This window comes from Haemaphysalis longicornis, unplaced genomic scaffold (genome assembly GCF_048455015.1).
Source record: "Haemaphysalis longicornis isolate Haplotype H1 unplaced genomic scaffold, Haemaphysalis longicornis Haplotype H1 scaffold_3, whole genome shotgun sequence".
In the NCBI taxonomy this organism is placed as follows: Eukaryota; Metazoa; Arthropoda; class Arachnida; order Ixodida; family Ixodidae; genus Haemaphysalis; species Haemaphysalis longicornis.
Window position 1 is genome coordinate 22789033 of NW_027526335.1, and position 26083 is coordinate 22815115.

General features: G+C 51.5%; 1 protein-coding gene across 7 annotated transcripts in view; it reads left to right on the forward strand.

Annotated features, from left to right (window-relative positions):
* Cv-c (RhoGTPase activating protein) overlaps positions 1-26083 on the forward strand; it is a 405466-nt gene that overhangs the window by 126879 nt on the left and 252504 nt on the right. For 5 of the 7 annotated variants that reach the window (XM_077702628.1, XM_077702633.1, XM_077702632.1 and 2 more), the window contains 4 exons: positions 3602-3744; positions 22122-23031; positions 23418-23935; positions 25671-25777. In XM_077702628.1, coding sequence (XP_077558754.1) covers positions 3682-3744; positions 22122-23031; positions 23418-23935; positions 25671-25777 — 1598 coding nt within the window. In that variant the 5' untranslated portion in view covers positions 3602-3681. Of the gene's footprint in view, positions 1-575; positions 750-3601; positions 3745-8891; positions 9060-22121; positions 23032-23417; positions 23936-25670; positions 25778-26083 lie in introns of those variants that run through there. The other 2 variants (XM_077702631.1, XM_077702627.1) reach the window with 2 other exon arrangements.

Below are 26083 nucleotides of genomic sequence, written 5' to 3' on the forward strand. Positions count from 1 at the left end.
GCCCTGCCAGTGACAGGGCTACGTCAGACGGGGGATGACTACAGTGATGACTGGTGAATGTTGGACATTACGGGTACAGCAGCAAGAGGGCAACCAAGAAACGTTGAAAACAAGATACAAGGAGATGCTGCTTGCAAAGTTAGTGTGCATGTGTCTATTTATTGTTCATTAGGAAGACAGGAAACTCCACTTGCAGGCGTAAATTGTCTCGCCTAGAGGCGGACGCCGGAACGCCTGCTGGTGTAGAGGAGGGGAGATGTGGAAGAAAGAGTACACAGGAATAGGGGGACAGGGGAGAGGGTGAACATGGAACATATATAAACGCATAGGGAAGATTAGCAATGAACACATATCAAACACACAGGGAAAAAGGGATTTAAACAATCGTAAAAATTAGGAATACATATAAACACTACGGTTACACACTAAACGTGACACACACACGCGCACGCGCGCACGCACGCACGCACGCACGCACACAAACATATAAGCCGCATCAGCAGCAGCACTCCACTGCATTCTGGGTGGTTAACTGGCGTTGTAGCTGAGTGCACTGTGCAACCCCGTGGCACACAGGTATGCCCCCAGGGACTCGAGAACTTGGTCCCGCTCCTCGGCACTGCCCGGGAGCCAAAGCAGTTCGTCAAGGTGGCCGCACTCCTTGAAGCACGGCCAGCTGCCCCGCCCGCCCTGCCGCAAAGCTGGAGGCAGTTCGTACAGAAATGAAATTGGCAATGGAAATCGTAAAAGTAAGCTCTGATACAAAGTAAGCGCTGCAGATAAATGGGAGAACACACAGAAAATAGTAAACATCACTGCACGAAAGATGCAGGTGCTCATGTGTATTTGTTCCTTTGTTATTTGATCTTAAGCGTAACTTTATAGCAGTAAACTAATCTATCGCAGCTTTCAGACTTTATAGAGTAAATTTAATTCTCACGTAACTGCTTTTTGTGATTAGTTATTTCGAGCGTAATCTAGTTACGTGTGACATGTTATGGTTAGTTATTGACAGTTACAGTAAACTGCTCCACAAGAATAATGTTGGCCTAAGTGATAATTAATAAACCTGCGGCCCCGATTGCATTTGTTTTTCTCCCTGTGGTTTTCTTCAACGCGAAACCTTGATATGAATCGTTCTCCGGCGCCAGCATAAGAAAGAACAAGCTCTGCGCATGCTGGCCGTATGTTTCAAACAGAAATAGGCTGTCGCCTTCGCCATTGCGTCAGCACCTGTTCCGGTTGCATGATTGCGGTTCGGCGGCGCGCCGACTCGGTGGAATACAATGATTTACACACCTCATTTGACGCCCGGTACGTCGCAGTTACGCATCGAGTGTATAGCGTATCCCCATCCGGGCAACTTGAATCAGAGACTACGGCGACTTATCTTCGCAGTTTGTTGGGTTGCAAAACAGTCCTCGCTTCACATATCGCCGCCAAGGCTGCTGCTGATGGCGAGAGGAGATTAGGCGCGTGTTTTAAAACGCCGTACACGCTCCCCTCCTCGCACCCCGGCGCGGCCACAATGAACTCCCGCGCGCAAGACGCAGCTGCCGCGGCGCCATTAAAAACCTCGTTTCGCAAGCACTCGCTCTTCGGCTTCCAGTTGCCGGGCCATCAATCAACACACTTCGGACCACTTTATGTAACTCCGAGCAGGTCCGCGGACCAGTCGGTCGTTATTCGCAGCAGCTTTCGCGGGGCCACCTTTTTGGCGCTTCGGTTTCGCCGCCGTTCGGCTCTCGTATCGAAGCATACACCACGCGCATCAAGCAGCAGCTACGTGGCGCTGGCAGCGACTCCCCCGTGGGGGCCCTCGACGCGACGCGTCCCTTTGGAGGAACGAGTGTCGCTGTAGGGTCGACTGCGCCACCGCCCGCATTGGGGGAGGAGGCGCGTCACCGCCGCGCCCAAACCTCGCGTCGGCCCTCATTGCGTCGTCCGCCCCGTTTGACGGAATGGTTTTCCGCAGCCGTCGTCGTCTGTGGAGTCAAGGTCGACCGTCTGTGTGCAGCAGAAAGCGAACAACGACGATGCCTGATGGCGGCCGCCGTGCCGTGTATGAAGTTCCCCTGGGAGCGCCCCTGATTGCGCGTTTATGCGCGACTTGCGCTTTGCGCCATTGCGTCTGCATCGCGGTCGTTGCGTGCTGTCACCGACTCTTTTCAGGCGGACGCCTTATATGCCCTATGAATCGAACTTTCGGCGAAAATTTGGTCGTATTAAGCGAAAAAGAAGCGCGGCAGGGACACAAAGCGACCGAGCGCCTTTATGGCTCCGTATTGCGCAGGCTTGTATTGCGTACCTTTCTTTGCTTCCCTGTCTTCGTCTTCGTAGCTTAACAGACCGCAGACCAGCCGGAATTCCGCACTGAGATTGAGTATCTGTATTGTGGTACCTTTACGGAACCCGCAACGTCAGGCTATCCTAATTTGTAATATTAACATTCTGTGTCTCCAAATTCATCCCCAAGTATAAAAGAACTTGACTGGGATTTTAGCTGTTATCTTACCGTTGCTTTGATTTTTAGTTTCGATTTAGCTGTTTGGGCAGGCAGTGCCGGACAGATAAATCTCTCAGACCATTCTGCTCATGTCACTAGGTGTTGTCGAAGGGCTGTAATAAAAACTACTCTTCTTTGTATGCGCGCCTTCACCTCAGATTTTAAAATAAATGTCCGCGTATATGTTTGCTTTGCTGAAAATGACTCCGAAAGGCGGTTGCGTTTCCGCTACTGCCAGATGACGTTCCTATTCCATAGTTCGCTTGTAAATCTGGTTTCTCGCGCACTATCCAATAATTCAGATTTAGTTTCAGCCTGTTGACCCTAGTGGACACCAGTGCAACATCAGAACGGCACCAGAGCGCTGAAATCGGCAAGCTGCCGGTGCTTGGACTTCTGCACTGCGTCCACCAGAGACTGAGTGCCGCGACCCACCAGTGACCCACCCTGGGTTACAGTCGCCCGAGTCGTACATAAACTACTCACCAGTGAGTCAGTAACTCACCAGCGAGCAGTCATTACTACGAGCGACCCGCCAGGGGCTGCAGAAATATTTTCAGGCTGATACCGTGGACGGGCGGACCAAAAATTTCAGCGTTTGCCTAGCCGAAGACAGACCATTGTCTTTCTAAAGACGAAAATAAAGTACGGCGGGGCTGTACCGAATGCCGTACAATGCTTCTTCTGTTACTGTATCTACGCTTTGTATGCTTTGTAGCGTTTTACAATGGGTGTAAAAAAAGCATAGTTGCGAGCCTGTTCTTAGCCTTCCGTCTCTCTAGTCTTTCAGTGTCCGTGGATTTTCTTTTTCAGCTGCACTTATCTCTGTTCGACAAGTTTAGAGTGCATAACTTCTCACTGCGTATTTTTTTTTTAACGATGAAACCAAGAATTATTGTCCAACAGCTGGTTTGAATGTTTCAGGGGAATTACATAAGCTTTCCGCTTGGATTCCGTTTCTGCTTTTTTAACTTTCGCCAGAGCCTTTAAGTGAATAAAACGCGACAGTTGAAATGGAGGGACGGTTAGTCACCTCAATTGAGTGGCGAACTTTACACCGTGTTCACACGTGTCTGCCTCCTTGTTCTCCCGCAGGCAGCGGAGGCGCGCACGCGGGACTCGGCTGAGGGAGCAGCAGCAGCGCCGCCCTGTCCCGATGCCCTCTCCTGAGCGCCATGATGCCTAGCAGCAAGCACGACCCGTACCAGGAGCTCGAGGCCTACCTCCGACAGGCGCAGGTGCGTACTGCCACGACGACCCGTTCCGCTGGCCCCCGTTCCCTTCTCGAGTGTCGCCGCTGCTGCGCAACTTTCCGGAAGAACGACGTAGGCGAAACTGGCAGCCGGACAGCGGTTTGTGTGCATAGCATTGCTGTACGTCAAATGAGGAGTCGGGGAGATCTTTGGAGAGAAGTGCACGCTACCGTTTGTGGGCTCTGAAGTTGATCGTGGAATTTGTTGTACACTGGTGACTGGACAGAGGGTGGTTCGAGAAGCTCCCCCCCCCCCCCTTCTCTCTCTCTCTCTCTCTCTCTCTCTCTCTCTCTCTCTCTCTCTCTCTCTCTCTCTCTCTCTCTCTCTCTCTCTCTCTCTCTCTCTCTCTCTCTCTCTCTCTCTCTCAATTAGAGGCTAACGCGAAGAGGGGGCGAATAGGGGGGGGGGGGGGGGGGGCGCAGTTGGACGGAGTGTTTGAACGCGGATATAGTGGTCGACCAACGCTGAGAACGCGAGCTGGCCACTGGCGTTTGGAGCACAGTTCACTAACGCAGTTTCGCAGCCATGGTCGGCAGACGATCGGTACATGTCGGCGTTATTCCACCACGCCGATGCTTTTAGCGCTGAGTCGCGACAGCTGAATGATAACGATGCACTTCGTGGGGCCTGGAAACTGTTGGAATATGTGTGCGTGTATCAGACATGATGACAACAGAAGCCAAGACAATAAGACCGAATTGGCCACATTTTATATGAAGCACTGCTTGCAAACGTTGACGGCTGAAATGCCGTTTCGATGAAAGAAGTTGCGTCCACTGGAGTCGCCGAAGGAGTTAAATAGAATCGCCATGCATAACTAATTTGATACTTGGAAAGGGAACAGCTAGATTCTCAAAACATTTCATTTTTCTTGGTGGGTGTTCTAAATTCACTGGATAACAGCCACCGTCCGTTGCACTTGTTTCATCACCGTATTGCAAAAAGCGGATCAAGGTTGCAGATGTACTTATAGCGTTTGTTCTTTTGTGAACGTTAGCGTCGTAAAAATGCCAAGCAAGATTACTCATAGCGTTTGTTCTTTTGTGAACGTTAGCGTCGTAAAAATGCCGAGCAAAATTACGCGTTTGGAAAACGACTTTGAGGCTTTCGCTAGTCCAGCAACAAGCGCCGAACAAAGCCGCTGCCTTGAACCAGTGGCATCGTTCAAGAGCGCGTCAAAAGCTTGGCGCCTACGAGAATCCCCTCAGTGCATGCAGCGAGTGGTGCGGAGGTCGCTCTTTTTGCGCAGAGTGACCGATTAGCTTAACGTCGAGGCCGAGCGGCCTCGTTATGCTCCGCGTGCACGTTCAACACCGAGCAAATATGGTGGCCGTCGAAGCCCGCGGTTTTCGGCGGCTGCCCCAGTGCGGAGTTGGCGCCTCTGTCGTGCCGCCAACTTGCATGTGGGAAAGGGCGACGACCCGAGGACCTTAATCCGGGGCCGCCGTCCACCTGTGCGTCCCGGGGACCTCGTCGTGGAGGGCGTGAACTGGGTGGTGAAGGGTTGCCTTTTCCGTCCGGCACGCCGAAGCCGTCGCGGGTGACGGCGTAACGCGCGGGGGAGCGTCCGCTGCGTATAGTCTTTCATGCCGCTAACACCGTGGAAACGAGAGTGTTTTTTTTTTCTTCGCTTATTTTTTTCATCGACTGTCGTCGGCTGAACGGAGCTGAATCGCCACTTCGCGTTTGGACCCTTCACAGGCGGTTTGCTGGTGTATAGTTGTTCCAACTCATCCGACAAAGATATAAAAAAATCACGCTCTGTTTAAGCGCCTCGTCCTCCTCCTCCTCCTCCTCCTTCTTCTTCTTCTTCTTCTTCTTCTTCTTCTTCTTCTTCTTCTTCTTCTTCTTCTTCTTCTTCTTCTTCTTCTTCTTCTTTTTCTTCTTCTTCCTCTTCTTCTTCTTCTTCTTCTTTTTCTTCTTCTTTTTCTTCTTCTTCCTCTTCATCATCATCATCATCATCATGGTCCCGTGCGCTTCTGGATTCTATCTTACACCCGACAACGCTAGCTGGCCTCCGCTTAGCGCGCCCGCGGGGCCCGTTGAGTAACCAGAAGGGGGGGGGGGGGGTCACGTTCTTTGCTCTTGGAGCTGGTGGCATCTTCGCCAGGGATATTGAAACTTTGAAAGTTTCCCCTTACGTCTGGCATTTCTCTACGGACTCGTCACGACTCACCAACTACGCCAAGGACAATAACACTCAATAATTTTCATTCCAACCTAGCTATGCCAGGATGAAAGCTTCACGTTACATCCATTCCTACCTCTGCGTGCGATCGGGATTTTTTTTCGTTTTTTTTAAATTTTAATTGGATGGATACGAGTGTAGGCTGGATACAATCTTGTATGCGCGCTGTGAGATCGTCTTCTCGGGCAGTGTTTCTCAACCACGATCGTGCCGGGGCACCCATTAGGGGCTTTGAAAAGTGACGGGGGACTTCGAGGGGAAGTGTGTTGGTGCGTGTCGTAATGTCAAACAACTTACTATCGCAGCTGATCGACCACACACCTATTTTTATGTCCGTCTTCTGTATCTGGCTTTTCCACATGAGTGCAGTGTCCCGCAAGAAGCTGACTTTAAGACCCCGCTGCGCGCGAGGTCATGCGGCAAAGCCAACCTTTCTGTTTGTTGGCGGCGATGTCTTTCTGAAACAAGAAAACAGGAAGCTTGCGGAGGGCCTCGCAGAGCCCGTGAAGTGCCCTCACGGATTCCTTGCAGTTCACGGGTGAACTTTGCAAATAGGTTCGCGGGCGGTGAACCTATTTGCAGTTTCTCACCACAGATCCGCAACTGCAGATAGGTTCATCGCCGTACACTCCGGCACCATGTGATTTCCTTCAATGCATGGGTTCCATAATTTTAATCAGGGTTAGTTGCGTCTTGAAGGCAAAATTGTAGGCCGTAGTACATAGTGCGTGCTGGTTGCCTAAACGGCACCGGCCAAGCCAATTCGAGGACAGCGGGCCCGCCGATCTGTTTGGATGGGCCACGGCAGGAGTCATTGTGCGTGCCGGCTCCGCCAGTTTGAAATAACGTCAAGCAAGAGCAAAGGCGGCATCACAGCCTTGTACTTCGTCGCTCAAATGAGCCGGTACTCTCCACAATGTCTTTTAAGTTTTGCCTGGGCGTTCTGGCCTGTTCCCATCAGGGCCGTATTCGGTGCGAGGCTGGCGCTTTTTGGGTTCGCCGTGTACTCCTGCTTATTGTTTGCGGATTCGCTTACATTTAATCAGCGGCAGCGATGCAGCTGCACACGCAAAGCATGCTGGTCACTAGCTGGCGCTGTGGAACAAGTTTTGAAATGCGCCATGGGCCTCCTTCGGCCAAAAGAGTCATTATTCTATGCGCATTCGGGAAAATAAATTCGGATGATCTTCAGCCCTTTTTTCTCGCGGTTGATTCCGGAAACGCTTAAGCCTATACTTGTGTTTAGAAGGTACGAATGATTTACAATTACCCCAGTTTAGTAATATTTCAGGCTATTCGGGCGCCGCTATAACGCCCTATACGGACGGGTTTGCATTCTGCACTTCCGATACGCGCTACGGTGCGCTATTGTTCCAGGAACCGAAACGGTTGTACTCAATTGTTTTATCCGCTTGTCAGACCCATTCCGCGGTGAAACGGCACTTTAAAAGAAATGCGTTTCGTACATTTAGGGCAATTTACAACCACTGTCCGTGGGCGTTATACAACGTGGTTAGCGGAGCACGACGCGTCGTCGTCGCAGAAATGGTATCTGAATGGTTGCGTGGTTACAAAGAACCAAGCGGTGACGGATCCTTCCCGACTTGCACGCGCGGCTTCGTGCAGCGAACGCCCCTCGGATGGCGCAAACGCATCGCCACGGGGTGATTCTCCGCTGTGACAAGCGGTCCGCTTGTCTGCTCGCTTGCGTGCGTGCAGCCTCTTTGAATGCGTAAAGCGCTTCCCTTTCCTCCGCATGATCGGGGCACGACGGAAACGCGAACGGCGGAGTGCGGCGCACGCGTCGAGAACACGCGCGCCTGCATCGAGGCGGCGATCGGAGCGCCGAGATACGCGTAGTCCCCTTCACGCACGTGCCGCTCACAGCGAAGGCGGTCTTGTTACGGTGCATCCTGTGCCGACTCATGTCTAACGGGAGCTTATTGAATGCGCAGCTTTCGTTTATTTGCCCTTCAATCGATTCTGCCTTAATGGTGTGGCGTAATACACCTCCAACTATAGAGCTGGGGTGCTACCCGCACTGAGCGCTCCTTCGAGGTTCTATCGTCGAGGAGCATAAATCTGGGTTTTATCGGCTTTTACAGAGCCGTACGAAGTCACGTAATTACGATCACGTAAGACATGCCGTTCGTATACGTGACAACATTAATATTACTTCTCATTCCAAAGGACGAAATTATTGCTGAGAGCACTTTTTGTTTCCCTCGCCTCGTTGTAGCGTGCGTGATTTTTCGGGACACCCTGAGCCTGCCTACGGCAGAGTTTCTCCAGCAGCATTCGCCGCATTAAAGCCCGTTAAAGTTTGAGCATAAAACACGCAGTTGTTCGGGATATGTGTTGCTGCATTACCTTGTATTACTGCGAGACTAGAATCTCTTTGTCGTATAAATACTTGTCGCGCCCGTCTCCCTTGACCTGCAACTATGCTGTGGACGTGGGTATATTTTAAGCAGGATTATAGAGCTCGGACAGCTCCGCAGCTGCACCCCTTGACCGCGCGGTCGTCCGACTTTAGCATCCAATAGTATGGTATGCCAGCTCCCTAAAGTTGTCGCCATTCGAAATAATTAGTCAATGCGTGCTCAAAAATTGCATCACCCCTTATCGGAAAAAAAAAAAAAAAAAAAAGAAAGAAGCGTTGCCAAGTCGGTACGCACGCCCATTCGAAACTCGCGCCTTATGTGTCTTTTTGGAGATGTGCCGGGGAGGAAGCCATGCGTGTAGCGTGCGCCGGCGCTTCCCTCTTCGGAGGGGCGGTGTCGCTTTGCCGTTCGCGTCCGTCCTTCCTCGATTTCGGTACGTGCGCGTACGAGCCAGGCACGCAGTCGTCAGCCGCGTGTACGTTGCCGGTGTCGGGTGTCGTGACGTTGTACTCGCCGGTGGCGTCGGCGTCTGGGCTCCTCCGGCTGCGGCTGGACCTTTAACGCCCCGCGGCTGGGACGTCCGCCCCAGCAGCCCGGCCGAATGCTGTGGATGTCGCAGTGTTCGCCCTCGTATCAAGGCGGTCGGAACGATGGGACAGTTATTGTCGCTCGTGTATCGCCTCGTGTCGATATGGGATTACTTCCGCGGCGAGCGCCTCACTGCTCCGGTGAGTGGGACCTTGAGGGGTGTGGAAGTGACCCTGAGGGGGTGGAAACGAGGGCTCAAATGAGCGCCGCACGAATTGCAGCTGTGTGAGCCTCATTGCGTTCGTCTGGAAGGATTTGTGTAGCGCGCAATCGCTTCTTTACTTCGTTCCGTGCTGAACTACCAAGCGCATTGCTTTTACTCCTAATAATGATGATGGTGTGGTGGTGATGATGATGATCAATGCATGCGCAACGAGACATGTGAGTAGGGCCCGATGTATGAATTAGCCATTTGAACTCTGCGCACGAATCTACAGCCTCCGGAATGCGGAAATGAAAGCGTGAAGCGTAGTTTTTCCACCTCAATTAAGGACGCCTCCAGGCGTGTTTTCGGCGTAATGTGGAAGTTGGCGTCGGGTCTTGGCCGTGTCCTCTTCCGTTGCTTGCTGTTGAAGTCCGTTTTTTTCTTCCGCGTGCGTGGGAGGGAGCTAGAGAAGTATAAACACCGGGAATAGGTGGAGAACAGAGATTGGAGCTTGAGAAGATGATTCACGATTGCTGCACTGCGTCTCGTTTAGAGCTGAATTTGTCGTTTGGCAACAATCACTTTTTGGGCGACAATTATCACCCTCCTTTTAGCGCGAAGTACAGCTTATTTAGCCCTTTTGTATGGACTTAATAATTTGTGAGATCGTTCACGCTTCTATTTGAGTTGATATGCGTCACTGCTTCATTAATGTGGACACGCTGCATGCACGATTTAGTCACGCAAGCAAATGCCACTGTTCAACTATCATGACGCTGTCCTACATCATCTGTTATACCTGAAGTCGGTTATCCGTCGTCTGTTGGAACAAATTCACGTGCCGTTTACCTCTTGTGGCGGATACAGTGTGACGTTGCAAAGCGTTGGGAATGGGACTGGTTCTTGTGCTTCAGTTGTAAAGGCCCCTCGCCGAATCTGACGGGCCAAAACTCGAGTCGGTGGCGTGGTGCCATGCAGCTACTTCGCCTGCTGGGGGTAGTGGTTGCCGATAATTTTTCTTTGGGGCTGATTGCTTTACGATAGTCATTTGTAGGATGCTTTCGTGCTGTTTTTGTGGCGTATCAGTCTCGCAGCGGTGTGCATGCGCGAGTTTTTGTGTGGATCTGTGCCTGATAGCTGTAGATGCCGCCGCTAAGGTGCTGTGACAGCGGTGACGTGACGAACGAGCGGTTCTTCAACAAGTTGGCGGGGTTCCAGGAACGATAAAAACGTCGCTGCTTCTCTGTTGCCAAGAGCGCCATTCAACTTCGGCGGCTTTTGTTTTGCCGTCAGCCTGTTGTCGGTGGCTTTCGCTCCCCTTTTTGCTTTTAAAAACAAGGACGCAGCTGTCTTCGACGTGTTTTATGGGGTGGACTCGTTGCAGACTTTCGTTACACCGTGTACGTCTTTATTCGCACGTGATGCGACGACATATTTTAGCAGAAACGTTCGAATTGTCATGGCGGATCGCCTTTTCCCGCTGAGAACGTCGCTCAGTCTGCTGCTCAGTCAGGCTGTTGTTTAAGCAGTGAAGTGTGGCTAATTGGTTCTCCATAAGCTTCGGCATAGTCACTCGCAAAAAAAAAAAAAAAAGGACAAACTACAGGAGAGACCAGGCATCACAGACACTAGACTTAGTTCAATTGCATTGTTAAAGTAGTTGAATTCTGGAGTCTGTAGGCATTTTTTTACCATGTACTTTTTTCAGCGCTGGTAATTACGTTCTGTTGTATTTTTACCTGTTTGCATGCGAAGGAAAACGCGATTTCTCTGTGCTTAGGCCAAACAAAACGGCGTTGTTCGTTCTTGTCGTGGAAATTCTCATAAGTCCATGAGCATCTGCAGTGTCTTGCCTTATCAGTATCCTCTGCCAAGTGTGAAAGCTCTAGCAACCGAAAATTTAAACTTCCCTGGAAAAAAAAAAAAAAACTGACGATACTTGATACAGCTCTAGTGCATCTGCGGTTTTAATACGACTGCCGTAAATTCGAAGGGTAATTGGTTTAACGAGAAAGCTCGCTAAGAAGGGTGCCGAGTCCGACATGCTGGCGTGCCGTTTTCCTCTCCGGTCGCGCAACTTCGGGCGACAATAACAACTTCTTGAGGTTTCCGCCTTCCGGTCCACGGATGTCCTCTTCCCGCTTATTGCAGTGAATTATGCAAAGACACCACACGTTTTAGGAAACTTCGTCAATAGCCAACATCGACTCAGGCGCTTGACGTATTCACCCGGAGGTGTTGGTCGTAAAGTTTATACCGATATATGTATATAAGAAAACTCTGGTTATAACGAAGTCCTCGCAATAGCAAACTGACTTCGTTGTAAGCGATGCTTCGTTAAACACGATACGTTGCACTCTCCATGCACTGCTGTAAGGACCGTGAAACACTCGCAATAAAGCGGGATTTTGGAATCACGCGAAATAGTTATAACGGAGGTTTGCGGTAAAAACGTGAAACTGATGGTGACGGGCTGCACTACGGCTTGGAGTCAGTAGTGGCGCGCGTGCATGCATGTGCGGCACCACGCGCACACCGCTCGCGCAAGCTCTAAATATTAGGACAGGCGCGCTAATGATATCGCCGTCACACTTGGCCGCGTCGCCCCTCTTCTCACGCCAGAAAGCTTGCGGCGTCTGCGGAGCGCGCCAGAGCCAGCGCTGCTGCCGGTTGCCTGCGCTCGCTTAAGCTTCGTCCGAGCGTGCGGCGTTCACTGCTGGTGGGTTCTCCCGCGTCGTCCCCCGCGCTTTCTGGCTGGCTCGTGCGTACGGACCTTCCCACGCGGCTTCGGTGGTGCGCACTAATTCGGCCGCAGCGCTGCCGCCGTTGTCGCTGGCGCGCTACGCCGCTAAATGCGCCGCGGCCCACGATTTCCGACACGGATTCGAACGGTGCGCGCTCTCCGCCGCGCCGTTCCAACCTGTTCTGTCTTTCAGCATCTCCATTCTCCGTTCTCTAGTACTTTGTTTGTCATTAATGCCGCTGCTTCTTTGGATCGTATCATTTCTGTGTTTTTTTCCCCGCGGCTTTTGTGCGCTGTCGGCGAGCCGCGGCACCAACGCAGGGGCGGCAGCGTGCTCGCAGTTCGTTTCATTCGCTGGCGCCGCGAGAGAAAGCGGTGGCTCTGCTGCCACGCTTCGCTCTGCTCTGTGTTGCGCTTGCCGTGCGGGATATTTTCTTGTTGGTCCCGGCAGCGACGTCGTTCATGGTGAGTTTACCGATGCGCGCAGCCCTGATGTGCCGCAACTATCCTTGCTGCTTCGCTTGCACATTACTGCTGAGGCCGTAAGCGGCAGGAGGGGGGGGGGGGATCTTGGAGTATCTTGCCTGACTCTCTCCTTCCTCTCCTCATTGAGATAGACGTAGGCTCTGCATTGTCTGTCCACCCGCTGTGTGGCCCGTTACTCGTCCGGCCGCTTTGCCGCTACACAATTGTCATAGCTCGTTGAGGCAGTGGTCGGGCCATTGTGCGTTCGCGTCTGTGAAAGGACGCCGCTGTGTCCAGGAAACAATGGGATCTGCGCTTGGCTAAAGACTGCGACTATACTGGGAACTGTGGAACTTTTGTTTGCGGACGAATGAGTTATGTCCTTTGGCGCCAGGATCGGTGTCTCGATGAACTTCTTGGCTTGGCCTCGGCTGTTTTTGAGCAAAGCGAACGCGGTTTCAACCGAGTCTCGCTTAATCTGGAACTTCCAGCTGCTGTTAGCTGCGTTAACGCGCTCTTTTTCCACATCCAGGGATACAGCTGGTAAAACGGAAGGAGTTTACAAAAGCTGGTAGGTTGACGCTCAGGTGTCTTCTAAAGGGGTAAAATCATTTAGTTAGACGCGCAAACTTACAACTAGAGAAGATGTGAAGCATGCGAGTGCATTAACCCTTGCCTGATTAGCTAAATACTTCATTCTAAGCTTTTTACTATACATGACTTTAAAAAGTAACTTAACTACACAACGAGTTCCGAATGTTGTTGAAGCAGGGAAGAATTTAATTTAAGAACATCTTTACTCAAATGCTAAGCGCCACTTCTGTGTCATCAGTGAGCTCCTTTAGGAAGCCAAAGTGACTTGAGGACAGCCTTATGGACACTATGGTGGCACTGGGTCAAAGTGTTTCGTCATCACGTTCACGCTAGTGGAAGTTTCCAGGCTCACCTGCCATTGGTCTTGATTAAGTGGAATTACAAGCGGTTTGCAAGTCACTGTTGTGTCCAGAGACATATCATTATAGGGGGTTATGATGTCTCGTTGCGGAAGTCATGTCGCTGTATAGTATCCGTTGTTTGGCACTACCCGGAAGTGGAGATGGTGTCAATTATCGAGTACTACCACCAAGCTCCTTATGATTCCTCTACACCATGCGTCTTTGGTCGTAGTAGTTACTTAAGTCAAATGTACTCTTAGCAAAATCTAAATCGCCTGCGGCACCTACTCGAAGGAAGAATTAATAGAGAGAGAGAGAAAGAAAGAAAGCACGAAGATAAAAACCAAGCATCTCAGAAAAGGCGCACCGTGGACGCATGTTTTTCAGCTACTGCTGCTTTGTAAATTTCAGGCGAAGACATGCAACGAAGGAAATACGTCTGAAGCCCAGAGGTATGGATGGCCGCGATGTTCATAACGTCAAGACATGTGGAGTAAAGAAAGCTGACAGTTTGTATTTGTCTGGAACGGTATACAGAAAGCTGAGGAAGGACTCCAGCGAGTCGAGTTCACAGTCGCCTTCGTCGCGGTGTGCATTTTTAACGTGCTGCGGCGGCCGAGGTTGCAGCTCATATCCAAGCAGTGGGCACCTTCGAATCTTGTCGAACGGGCAAGATCGTTACGGGCCTGCGGAAAGCTCGCATGCTAACCCTAACCCCTGGTTACTCGACCGCTTCCTTACGTGCTAACACTTAACGCTGATTTAATACACTGCTGCGTTAAAGAAGCTGTCTGTAGCCTCAGATCTTAACTTGTGGAGCTCATCCAGGCGAAGCGTCCGTGCCTTCACTTTGAGCCATATTATTTGCAAGGTACAGCGTCGAGAGAGTGAATTATAATGTTTCGTGGGGAGCGGAATCTTTTGGCGCTCATCCGGTTACTGGTCGTAACCGAAGAGGTATCGCCGCCCCTCCACCTGTTCTTTAACCCCCAACGTATTGCGTAATTGCTTTCTGTTCGTTATCTCTATAACCCGTGATTGCCGGTCACGTTAGGGCCGTTAAGCCCGACTGAAACCACGCAGCGGTCTTTTCTCGTTGGTGGGGAGTCTGCGTGATAACCGCGCCAAAAGGCGCCCGCTACACTTCTGACGTTTCGTTGGGCACGGCGCGGTTATAAATGACTCGTGCACCCTATATCTCGTGGCCAGCGGAAGGAGAAAGCGGCCGTATGCGGTTGAGCATATCTACACCGTGGTGCAAATACGATCTCTTCGTTGTGTGCACGCGTTCTGACGGGCAGTTCATTAATTTCCCGGCGAGAAAAGCGGAGTGCGTCGGCATATACAGAAGCCGCGAGGAATGCGATTTGCATTACGGGGCCAATTTTTCTTCCCTTCACTTCGCTGTAAATGCTGCAGCCGCCTTTGCCGCTGCGTTCGTACTTCTATGCGTCTCTGTTTGCTCTGTCAGCAATGTTTTTACCCACGCAAATTCATCGAGTCTCTCTGTTAAGCCAGCGGGTGCCGAAATATGAGCAGCTTGACAGAAAAAACAAACAAACAAAAAAAAAACAAAGATCCGTTAATGGAAGATTATCTTTAGGAAAGCGTGAGCATCTCGTCCCTCTTTCTTGCGAACTTAAGACTCGGTTTGATGTGCATGCCTTGATCCGGTTTTAGAATCCCGCAACACGCCGTTTCTAGCTAGCCCCTCGTACGCCAACCGTGCTTTGCCCTCTGTCTCTGTGGCCAGATTTGCTCCCTTTAGCTGCTGCTTTGGCTGCATTTCGCTGCTTCTGTTGTACACCAGCATTCACGGGCATTTCTTGGCTGTGATATCCATTATTCCTTCCTCATTTGCCGCCCAGTTCGTTCTACAACGCGCACAGTCGGTGGTGGGAGTCACGGGACCCGTCGAGGCCAATGAATGTGGCGAGCCGTGCTTCGACTTGACGTCACTATAGCAACGCCGGCAGCGGTGCGACTGCAGCGCCGCTGCAGCCACGTGGTCTCTCGTCCTGTGCTCTTCTCTCGCTCTGTTGAGAGATCGACGGCGAAAATTTTGGCCGACCTTCTTCATCTATTGCTTAAACAGTAGTAAGAGTGAGCTAATGCTCCGACTGTCCAGCTGAACAGATGGAGGGAGCGTTTAATTACGTCTCCATCTGCACAGTAGACGTTACAGGTGCTCTGCAGCCGTAACAGGAGGGCTGCAGCGCTTGTGACAGGAGCAAAAGTACGAAAAGGGGGGCGTTTTCTTGGGGTTTCAAGAAGGTCTGTAAGCTGGAGCTGGGATAAAAGGCTAGTACAGCTGACTTTCCAATGGGTTAGTGTAAATATGAATATAATATCAGCCTACGCGCCTGGTATTTGCAAAATGCAGCACTCCCAAGTGCAGCGGTCGTTATGCAGGAGGGTTAGGCTTGCGGAAGAAGCAATGGCCAAGGGTCGACAGCCACTTACGTTGCACTTCATAAGGAGGTTGGGAGGCTTCACTGATGCGCAGTTATTTTTTTTTTGTCATACTGTAGAAAATGGTCTCTATATAGCAGTTTGATTCATGATTGACTCAGCCCTGTATGGGTTAGTGATTATGTGACAAGTGCGAACTGACTTTCTAATGGACAAGAAGTACAAATTATGTACTTCTTATGTAAAGAAGTTATGTAAAGAAATTATGTAAAGAAGTACGGTGTTATGACCTCCTCCAATAAACAGCCAATCAATCAATCAATCAATCAATCAATCAATCAATCAATCAATCAATCAATCAATCAATCAATCAATCAATCATACTGTAGACAGGCCTCAAACTGTCGACACCCTCACCCTCACACTGAATTAATGCGCGAGGGATGCTCACGCGTTAAAAAGGAACGTAATTTCCGGGTAGAGATCAGTGCCTGGGAATAGTGAGGTTGCCTGGTGTAGCAAGCGTCGCTAGTCTCGCTGGCAAAGCCCAGCACAGCACACAAAGCCCGCACTGCCGGGGCCGGCGGCTGCTTGCGATGCGGACATGCGCGCACCTCGTTGACCCCTTCCGGTGACCCTGCGGGCCGCGTAATGTGGGGGCCACCGACGCGCGCCGTTACGCCTTCCTGCGGCTCTGAATGGCGGCGTCGGTGCGGGGCACGGCACAATGGCGGCTGCGCGTGTCGGCCCCCTGACCTCGGATAAGCCCGCGCGCCACCAGCGCGGTGACATAACTGCGTGCCGCCGCTCTGCAGCACGCCCGTGCGTGGGAGCCGGAGGTCCCCGTAGGTAGGAGTACGTCGGCGATACGATTGGCGAGCGACCGTGAACAAAAGTGAGACGGATAGGTTATCCAGCGCCAACGATGGATCTGCTGCGTTTGCATTATTCGGAGTCCGGAGCACAAACAAACGGTTTCGCGGGAGATGCTTATGCGTACCGGACGCAGGACTGACTTCACCTTTAAAGGGGTCGTGAGAAAGTGGACCGGTTGTCTGAGCACGATTGGGTTATTTAAATCGCAGTTGTGGCAATCGCAAATTCGCCTGTGATGGTCTTTAAAAGGTGACGCTGAATCCCCCTTCTCCCAATTTAATCCTGCAGAAGTAACGTTGTTTCGAAAATTTTGGAGCTTTGTTATTGCTTTTAAGCTCCAGCATTTGATTGGTGCCGTAATTGTTTCCTCTCGTTTGCGGGGCAGTATTATAACTGTTTAGTCGCCTCTGCCGCTGCCCCGTTCGGTTCTTTCTTCCGATAGCCCCTGCATTCTCCTTCGCGCAGCGCCGCAATGTAGGCGCGTGCTGACGCTTTTCTCGGGACGCAAAGCTCTAGAGGTGTTCATCAGCAGGCGCGTGCTAGTGACGCCCCCTCCCTCTGTTTTTGTAGCGTAAGCTACAGTGGCCGAGGTTGAGCAGTTTCGCGTGGACCCTGAAGGGCCGTGCTGCGCAAGCGCGAGGAGCATTCGATTGGATTAGACTAGGATTGGATCGGATTGGAAATCCAATCCAATTGGAGTACGGGTGTTGGGAATTGGGGGCCCTATTCTCGACTGCACAAATTGCCGGCATTTCGCCCATGTTTTTTTGCGTAAGCACGACGTAAGCAATCAGTGACGTGCTGCACCTATAGCTATGACGACATGCAGTGTAATTTGACGAGTCACTCATAAAGATCGCTACCAAGGTATCAAATATTGTGTAAGAAAGATATAAAAACACTTGGCATGTACTATAAAAATTAAGACGGTAGCTGAGGCTGACAAGAAAAACACATTTCTGGAGGTCAAATTTGGCGCCAACACCACAAGGCGATCGAGTAACGTTGATCCAAAAGCGAGTGAAAGGCGGATGTCGAGCTAAAGAACATCACACAGTTTTTTTTACCGTATCTATTTATTTCTTTCAATCGCTTTTATTAACATAGCTGGGCTCTCTGCTTCAATGCAAGCTTTGTTGCGTTATCACCTTCCCTGCCGCCACCGCCGCCACGCCATCGTCTGCTGCTATGTTACAAGTTTATGGCGTGATCCCAGAAAAAGACCGCCGCGACCATCGCTTCTATGACACATAAGAGCAGCGAAGCGCTACGCCTGATAACCGCGGAGCGCACCGATGTCGCCGATTCACTCATTCGTCAAGCTTGACTGCAATCAGCGCTGTAATGAACTAAATAGTCACTTTTCATTGTTATTTTTCTCTTGAGTTCGATCATGTGACCCAACAGCTTACTAGGACAAGTATGGACAAATGCCATGCATTGGGTTCTCTTTGTCATGGAGAGGCTTGTACTGCCGTCTTATGTTGCGGTTACGCCAAACAAATAATTTTTATTTCATTGCCAAACATAAAAGCAAAATACTGCATGTTATTTGTATGTTCCATGATCGCTGACTTGGAAGCAGTTGAAACTATAATTTGTTTCGGTAGAAAACATGCTTTAAACAGCGCGCATGCGAAACTGCGCCTGCTGCAAATTGCCGCACATTTCGCGTCGCCGTAAGCCGGGGCAATATTGTGCCCTATTTTGCTTGTATTTTGCGGCAAAAACAGCCGCCATTTTCAAGCTGTTACGTAGCAATACGTCACTTTTACGCAGGCTGAAGTTGCCAATGCATGACGTAATCGTTCCCGCCAACTGTTTAAATTACGTCACACCTTCTCAACCAATCACAGAGGGGGTGTGTATTACAAGCAGTATTGTTGTTGAATAGCAAAGACAGGCTTGCGTTGTCATGTCCGCTGCATTTAGTCTCGTTTTTCATTGCCGGCCAAGAATTATGCGCCTTTAGTAACGAGAAATAAGGCAAACTTTAGAACTGGTGTCCGTAGACGACATGAAACGTCAAAATGACGACAGCACACACAACCGCTTTGTCAACCGGAAGCACGTGACCAAAATTGAAAGCCAATCAGAAAAGACTTCCGGAAAATTGCCTGAATTGCCGGCAATTTGTGCAGTCGAGAATAGGGCCCTGGGTCGCACATTCGCCAGTCTGCGCATTCCTGAGGAGTGGCGTTATAGCCGCGGCAGACGCACTGGCACCGGCATGTGCCCAGCTGTGCGTTTCCGTTGCGCAGTAGCCAAGTCTGACGCTGCGCCGGAGATGCTTGATAGCCGTTTCGCGTTGCTCCTGGAGAGCCGTGCTGCGCATGCGCGAGGAGCAGTGACTGGTCTGGACTCACGCTACGTATATCCTGGCATAGCCGAGCTAAGCCACTGCGAAATATTTTTTTATAGTTGAAACTACGCGGGTAAAATTGGGACGTTGGCTCACGTGTTGTCGGTAAGCGAAACGCGAACTTGCACTTACCATGAATGCCTGGGAAAGAAATAAACGCACTGCTGCGTTTCGTTGCGTGCGCGCTTTTTCGTTCGCATCGTTTACTAGTGCAGCGTCCCTTGAAGTGGCGTAGGCAAGAAAGTTGGTGGTGGGGAAGTGGATGCTAAGCCCATCAGAGTAGGTGCTCACGCAGTGTCATTAGCCGTTGTGGTTCCATACTTACTTTTCTCCCCTTTGTTCCTTTTTGGAAGTCAGCTTAGTGTGCACACATCTTTTGAGCGCACTTCAGAAGATCTTGAGTCGGTTCAGGCCGAATAAAGCGGTACTTTACAGTAACAAAATGGTGTAGGACTTTGTTGGAATCTTTGTTAGCTTCAACAGAAATGCTGCCACACTACACGATTACTAAGGACACGTAAACGGCACTCGTCGAGGTCAGTTCCGTCGCCATTGAAGCAGAGAGGAACGAAGGATGTAGAAGGAAGGCAGGAAAGTTAACCTGGCTAGAGCCTAGTTTTCTATCCCACACGTGGGAAAGGGAAAATAGGCAAAAAAGAGAAAGGAAAGAATGAAGAAAAGTTGGAGGAGACACGTATGCTCAGCGCTGAAGCACTAAACGTTCAAGTTCAGTGACTGACACTGGAGGCTTTCAGTATATAGGCCCAAATTTTAAAACCTTCCTTACCTTACCCCATTTCCTCACCTTACTGAAGGAGCCCTTCATGCTCCCTTACAGTGAGGCGACCTTGCAGCTCCGATTCTCATTTTTAAAGCCTCCCTCAACCTTCCTTACCAAAGGGCGCCCTTACTCCCGTCAAGGAAGACATTCGTGCACATGGGTGCGAGGGTAAGCGCAATTTGTTCTTAAAATGTGCCTTCATTAGCCGTGATAGGCATGTAATTTGTCGTGTTTTACATTTATACGGGCATATATATTTAATGTTTGCTTATTGCGCAGTTCTTGAAACAAGTTGTACCAGTCGGTTACTGCAGTTGCTTGTAAGTCAAATCTAGTCTGGCAACAGTCTCACGTTGATTTTTGTCAACATCGCATTTAGCGTCGAAACGTGCGAGCCAACGTTTTGTGCGAGCGTAGCGCCAGTGTAACCATGCCCGGGAAGAAAAAAAAATAACTTCTCTAAGAACTGGTACGAAAATACAAAAACTTTGTAGAGTGCAACAAGAGCAACGCCATGTCGCTGCACGCTAAACCTAAAGTGTGGAAGCGACTTTGCGACGAATACAACAGCATGCCCAACGTGTGCCCGCGTGATGTAGAACAACTCCGCGTCATAAGCGTTTCCTCTTCGTTGCGTTCGGTAGCCGACGTACTTTGGGAACAGGCGCAAGCACACCGCCTGCGTAACTACCCAGAGCCCATTGCTGACTGTGGGCTGCGAAACGTTGACGAGGTTGCTTCTCAAAATCACGCGATTCCCAAATTGGATGCGCAAACCATACCCTCTAAACAACCGCTCACACACACACACGCGCAAAAAAAAAAAAAAACTTACCCCGCAGGGAATTGAACCCCCAACTTCAGCGCACGGGCGCGACGCGCGAGAGCACTGCGCCACTGCCCAAATGGTGCTCCGTTGCGAAATAGCCTGGGTAATAGATGGAGGCCCATCCTTCCGTGTCATACGTCGGTGTTTACTAGCTGGTTTACACAATTCCTGGCTGGTAAACTGAAATTTCTTAAATAGCGCTTGCACAGCAACGTTCCCCGAAGCCCCCACAATAGAGAGTTTTAGTATAGCGGAAAGCACCACTTTAGCGCGCCCATAGCGTTAGCGGGCACGCTAACCGTAGCATAACGAGGCGCTATCCGTTCGCGATTGCGGCCCGCAAAACGTTAACGCTACAGCTAAAACGCTATACTAAAACTCCCTAATAGCTTATCGCCATCAACTCCGCTGCTTCGCGAAAGCGCTCGCGATAATGTGTGTGCACGGCTGCCGGCTGCGACTGCGATTTCCCACTGCGGGGATAGTGCTTGCTGTACTTTGGTTTTACGTTTCACATGAAAAACCTTGGCCGATGTTGATGCCTTATTACCCAAATTACCCTACGTAACTCTTCTTCTGCACGAAACTGACCTTACATTTTCTACAGGCGAGCCGATCGCACACGCATTTGCAGGTTGCAGCTCCGGGGTAGCGGCGTCGCCGAAGAGCACGGCCGAAGCCTCGAACGCCAAAATACGGATTGCATTAGCGCTAGTGTTGAGTTGTGTGGGCTTCGTGGACGTTACTGAGTTTATTACACTCCAGAAACTATCAAAATAGAGCCGCATTCATTGCGGCACGAATGTTGTCGGGGAGCAGTTTTCGCTTCTCGGTCGATTCCTGACGACGCGTCCGGCGACCGGTCGGTCGACCGGTCGCCGGACGCGTCGGTCAACCCGGCGCGGTCGGTCAACTCGGCAGTTGGCCGATGGTTTGGCGACTCGTCGTCGTCGCCGTCGTGTCGGCCTAGTGGGAAGTTCGCCTTAACGAGGCGTGTGCCAAGTGCTGCGGAGAAGTGTGCGTCCAGTTGAAAGAGCGGGGTAAGGTCGCATCAAGGTAGCCCGCGAGCGACCTTGCAGTAAGGAGACATCAAGGGAGCGTTTCGTAAGGAAGCCTCAGTAGGGAACGTTCCAAAATTGAACTAAGGCCTCCTTGCGAGTTCTAAGGCGACCTTAGTAAGGTAAGGAAGGTTTTAAAATTTGGGCCATAGTCTGGTGTTCGTAGCCCATAGAAAGCGTAGGAGTTCCTTCGTCTCCTTCTGAGCAGATGACAGAGAAGGCCAGTGACACAAAATCTTCTCCTCCGAAAATGGTCGCCGGGAGTCCAGGTTCCTCAGTGCTGACGACAGCTTCTTTCTTTCACGCGAGTAGCGTGGGCACTCGCATAAAACGTGCTTATCGTCTGCGGCATGCCGCACGTTTCTCATGCCTCACTTGCTGCCATTCCTATTAAGTATGAGTAAGCATTTGTGAATTCCACCCTCAGCCAGAGAGAGTAATTTTGTATACAACCAGGGTTGCGGAGTTCAAAATAACTCGTATGTATTATGAGCTTAACAAGCAAAAGCTGCCACGTGAGGTGGCGGGGACGCGTGGCGAATAGAACTGGTGCCTGTTCCAAGTGCGAGAACCGTTTGCTTCTTTCTCTATCGTAGGCGGAAGTCGGCAGGGCTGTCGAGGATCTGCTCGCCTCCGAGTCCACGGGAAGCTCTTCCTCGTCGGCGGGCAGCCGTAAGAACTCCTGCCCCGACCTGTACAGCTATGCCGAAGCAGACGACCCGTACAGAACTCCGCGCAAGTTCGTGCCAACTTACACGTCCCTCAGCGCGCCCAGGCCCAGGCGGGACGCTTCCGGCGGCAAGGTCCAGCGGGCAGCGGACGTGGTCGGCCTGGTGACCGCCGCCACCACCAACGGGAGCAAGAGGTGCTCGGGCGACGGGGAGCCTCCGTGCGTGTGGGACTCGTACTACGGCTGGGAGTCCCTGCATCTCTCGAGGCCTCCCAGCGGAGACGCGCACCTGCTCTCCGTCTACACCGAGCGTCTCCTGGAGGCGGTCAACGGGTCCTTCATCGACGAGCTCTCGGCGGCCGATGCAGCGGAAGACGATGACGAACGAGGGTCGCCCACCGGTTCGAGAACGACTGCCGAACCCGTCCCGCTGTCGTCTGGCGTTCCAGGGGACGACGTTTGCGACGGCGGAAAGAACAGCGAGAGCGACGAGTCGGCTGTCTCGCTGCTCCTCGAGCAAGGGGGCGATCTAGATTCCGTGGACGGCGTCGGCGAAAGTGCGGGGAAGTTGCCGTCGCCGCCGGTCCGGTCGTCTTCGTGGCCCGATCTGGCGGCACTGCGACGGGGCAGCGCGCTTGGGCGGGTGTGCACCCGCTCCTGCAGCTATCCGCAAACGACGGCGGCTCGGGCAAAGGGCGGTGCTGGTGCCGCGTGCCTCGGCGACGAGCAGGACGAGGACCAGACGGTCAGCTACGATGGCTCCCTCTACAAGAACCAGCAGCTCTACTACGAGTCCGAAGGCAGCTGCGATGACGGCCCCGAAGAGACGGCAGGAGGTGAGGGAGCTTTTTTCCTATGCCCGTTTTGTTTTTACCACTAGCCTTAAAGTTCGTGCTTTCGCACGTCCGTTGCTGCTTGCGATGTATGCGCCTGTCTGCGGAATGAATGAAGGAGGAGAGAGTAGTACTGCGCTCGTGCTATTCATTACTATGTGTACTTGGTGTAGCGAATAGGATTTATTTATAGGAAGGGCTTCGCACGTCCGTTGCTGCTTGCGATGTATGCGCCTGCCTGCGGAATGAATGAAGGAGGAGAGAGTAGTACTGCGCTCGTGCTATTCATTACTATGTGTACTTGGTGTAGCGAATAGGATTTATTTATAGGAAGGGCTCCACTCTTTCTTTTTTCTCTGTTTTTTAACGAGTGCATATTCTCTGTGCAGGTGCCGTGAACGATACTAAACCTGTTTCGGCAGACCGTTTCACCGAAGTCGAGCTTCGAATCAGTGATTCTGACCACGACGAAAACGAGAGGAGGACAGGCTGCGAAGTGAACGCGTTGCCTGAACTATTCATCCGCGAGGACGAGCGCGATCACCCATCGGCGTCGCCTGCTCAGCGCAGCGCTACCAGCTTCGACTACGCCCCCGCCGCCACCGCCGCCGCGGCGCTAGTGGCAGCATCGTCCTCCCCGGCGGCGGCGGCACCGACGACTGCTGCAGTGCGCGATTCGTTCACCCTGGACCTTCGCTCTCCGGGCCTGGTGCGCAGCCGGCTGAACCCGTACACGATCGAGGTGATCGCGAGCCACGTGTCTTCGCCCGACGAGGTGCTGGCCACCGTGTCGACGCTGGAGGCCCGGCTGGCGTCGCGGCCGCTGCCGCCGCTGGTGATCGACGAAGCCGAACCCGACACGGGAACCTGGTCGTCCACCTCGACGGCTCACTCCGCCTCCACTGTGGTCAGTGCTCGGATCTCCCTCGTGAAGCACGCATCATCATCATCATCATAACCATCATCATCATCATCATCTCACCAAACCCAACACGATAACCACCACCACCACAACAACAACAACAATAACAATAACAACAACAACAACAACAACAATAATAATAATAATAATAATAATAATAATAAACAAAAACCACATTTTTTCGAATGACGACAAAACGTGACGCTTGTGTTTTCAGTATGGGCTATGGCAGGCCCCCTGCTAGCCGCTTGATATTAATTACTCAGTAAGGTGTCGACAGGGTCAACACTTATTTTCAGGTTGTTCCGCAGCTCTTCGTGACTCCTGATGGAAGCTGAGGTGGAATATATATCCTTTTGGCGCGGAAAAACCCCGAGCAGCCTTTGCTGCAGCCACGTGCGGGGTTCGCCACTGCGTGAAAGCAGAGTACTAGGACTCTGGTGAAAGTTTACAGAGCAGATTCCTCTTTCGTACGATCGCTGTATTGTTGGCCTTAGCAAACATGCATGTCCTGTGTTCACGAAGCAACGGAGATTTTTAGGATTACATCGTGTGCGCTTTTTATTTTCGTTCCTTGACACCGTTTAAGGGAAATGCGGCTTTCTGCGGTATAAAGCGGTCTCTGTTCATTACCTCGCGCAGTGAGAATTTTTTTTCATTCGTGTCAGGTAAAGAAACGGGACATTTCACCCTCAGGAAGATATGCTATTCGTAGCGAGGAATTACATTAGCAAGCTCTCTCATACAATACAAGATTTTTTTCATTCTTTTTTTGTTTTTCCCGCAGTACTCACTGCTGTGGGAAAAGCGAACTTTTAACCATACTATAGTGCACAATGGAACCTCTGCGAGGCTTTACCGTGGACTGCACTGAAGTGGCCGGAAAACGGCGAGCGGGGAGTTTAAAGCGGCCTTCATTAGCGCCCGCATCCAGGCGGGGCCGCCTAGAGAAAGTACGAGCCAACGTTTATAGATACGAGCAGCGTGAGAAGAGCTCGCCGAGTAACAGTTTCTCGCCCCGGGAGCGCGGCCAAGAAATTCGATCGTGACGCGATAGCGCCAGCTGAACACGCACGATAGCATCTTTTCCGCAGCTGCGTGTTTAAACGCTGGGCGAACGGGGCCTTGTGCGCCCCCTAGAGACGACCGTCTGCGTTCAGCCATTACGAAACTGTCGCGCATGCGATCGCCTTTTGATAGGTGCTGCCCGTATGGTGGCTGTTCTCCATCGCTACAATTGACGCGAGAGATATGGTGGGCGCAAAAGAACAAATTCAGACGTAATAACGTGTTGGCAGTGTGTCCTCCGGATGACGCCGAGAGCCCGAAGCAATGCTTTATGCCTCGCCTAATGTCGACACCCACCCTGCCATATTCCCGTCTCACGGGCGAGGAAGGATCTCAAGGATACTTGCCACATTCGAGATTTACATTTCGTGCATCGAAGAACCGCGCGTCGTTCATGCATCGCCGGGATGACATATCTCAATTAACGAACTTCTGAAAAATGTATCGCGGAACGCTTATAGAAACCGTACGCAAAATAAACAAGGACAAATATTCCTGCGTGAAGCGGCAATAAGCGCTCGTTAAAGCGTGTACTTGTTGGTTGACGGGAGTAATCAGACGCATTCCAATCCCGACACGTCTGCTGCTCTTGCCTAAAAGGAAGCACACGCGAACAGGCACCGCTACTACGCGTTTTCTCTCCCCCTCTTAGAGTCGACACGAGTTGGAAGAGTTCCTGAAGGGCGTCGAGCCCCCCCATGACCCCCCGAGTTGGCCCCAGGACGCCGTGACTCAGACGACGCCAGAGATTTCGCGCAGGTGAGCTCGCAGCAGCGCTCGGGGCGCTGGCTTTTCTGCACCCGTCGTGAAAGTGACCGAAGTTGTGTTGAGATTATTTATTTGTTTGTTTGTTTGTTTGTTTGTTTGTTTGTTTGTTTGTTTGTACATACTGCAGCCCGAGAGGGGGCTACTGCAGGAGTGGGTCAGATGCAAGGCGTACAGAAGAAAACTAGGTGAATTCACAATGTTATACGAAGAATATTCAATCACTCTCAATATGAGACGCAAATTAATCAAAGGGGAGAGAGCGAGTTGAGCCGGGGAGTGCATTTCATTTCTCGGTTG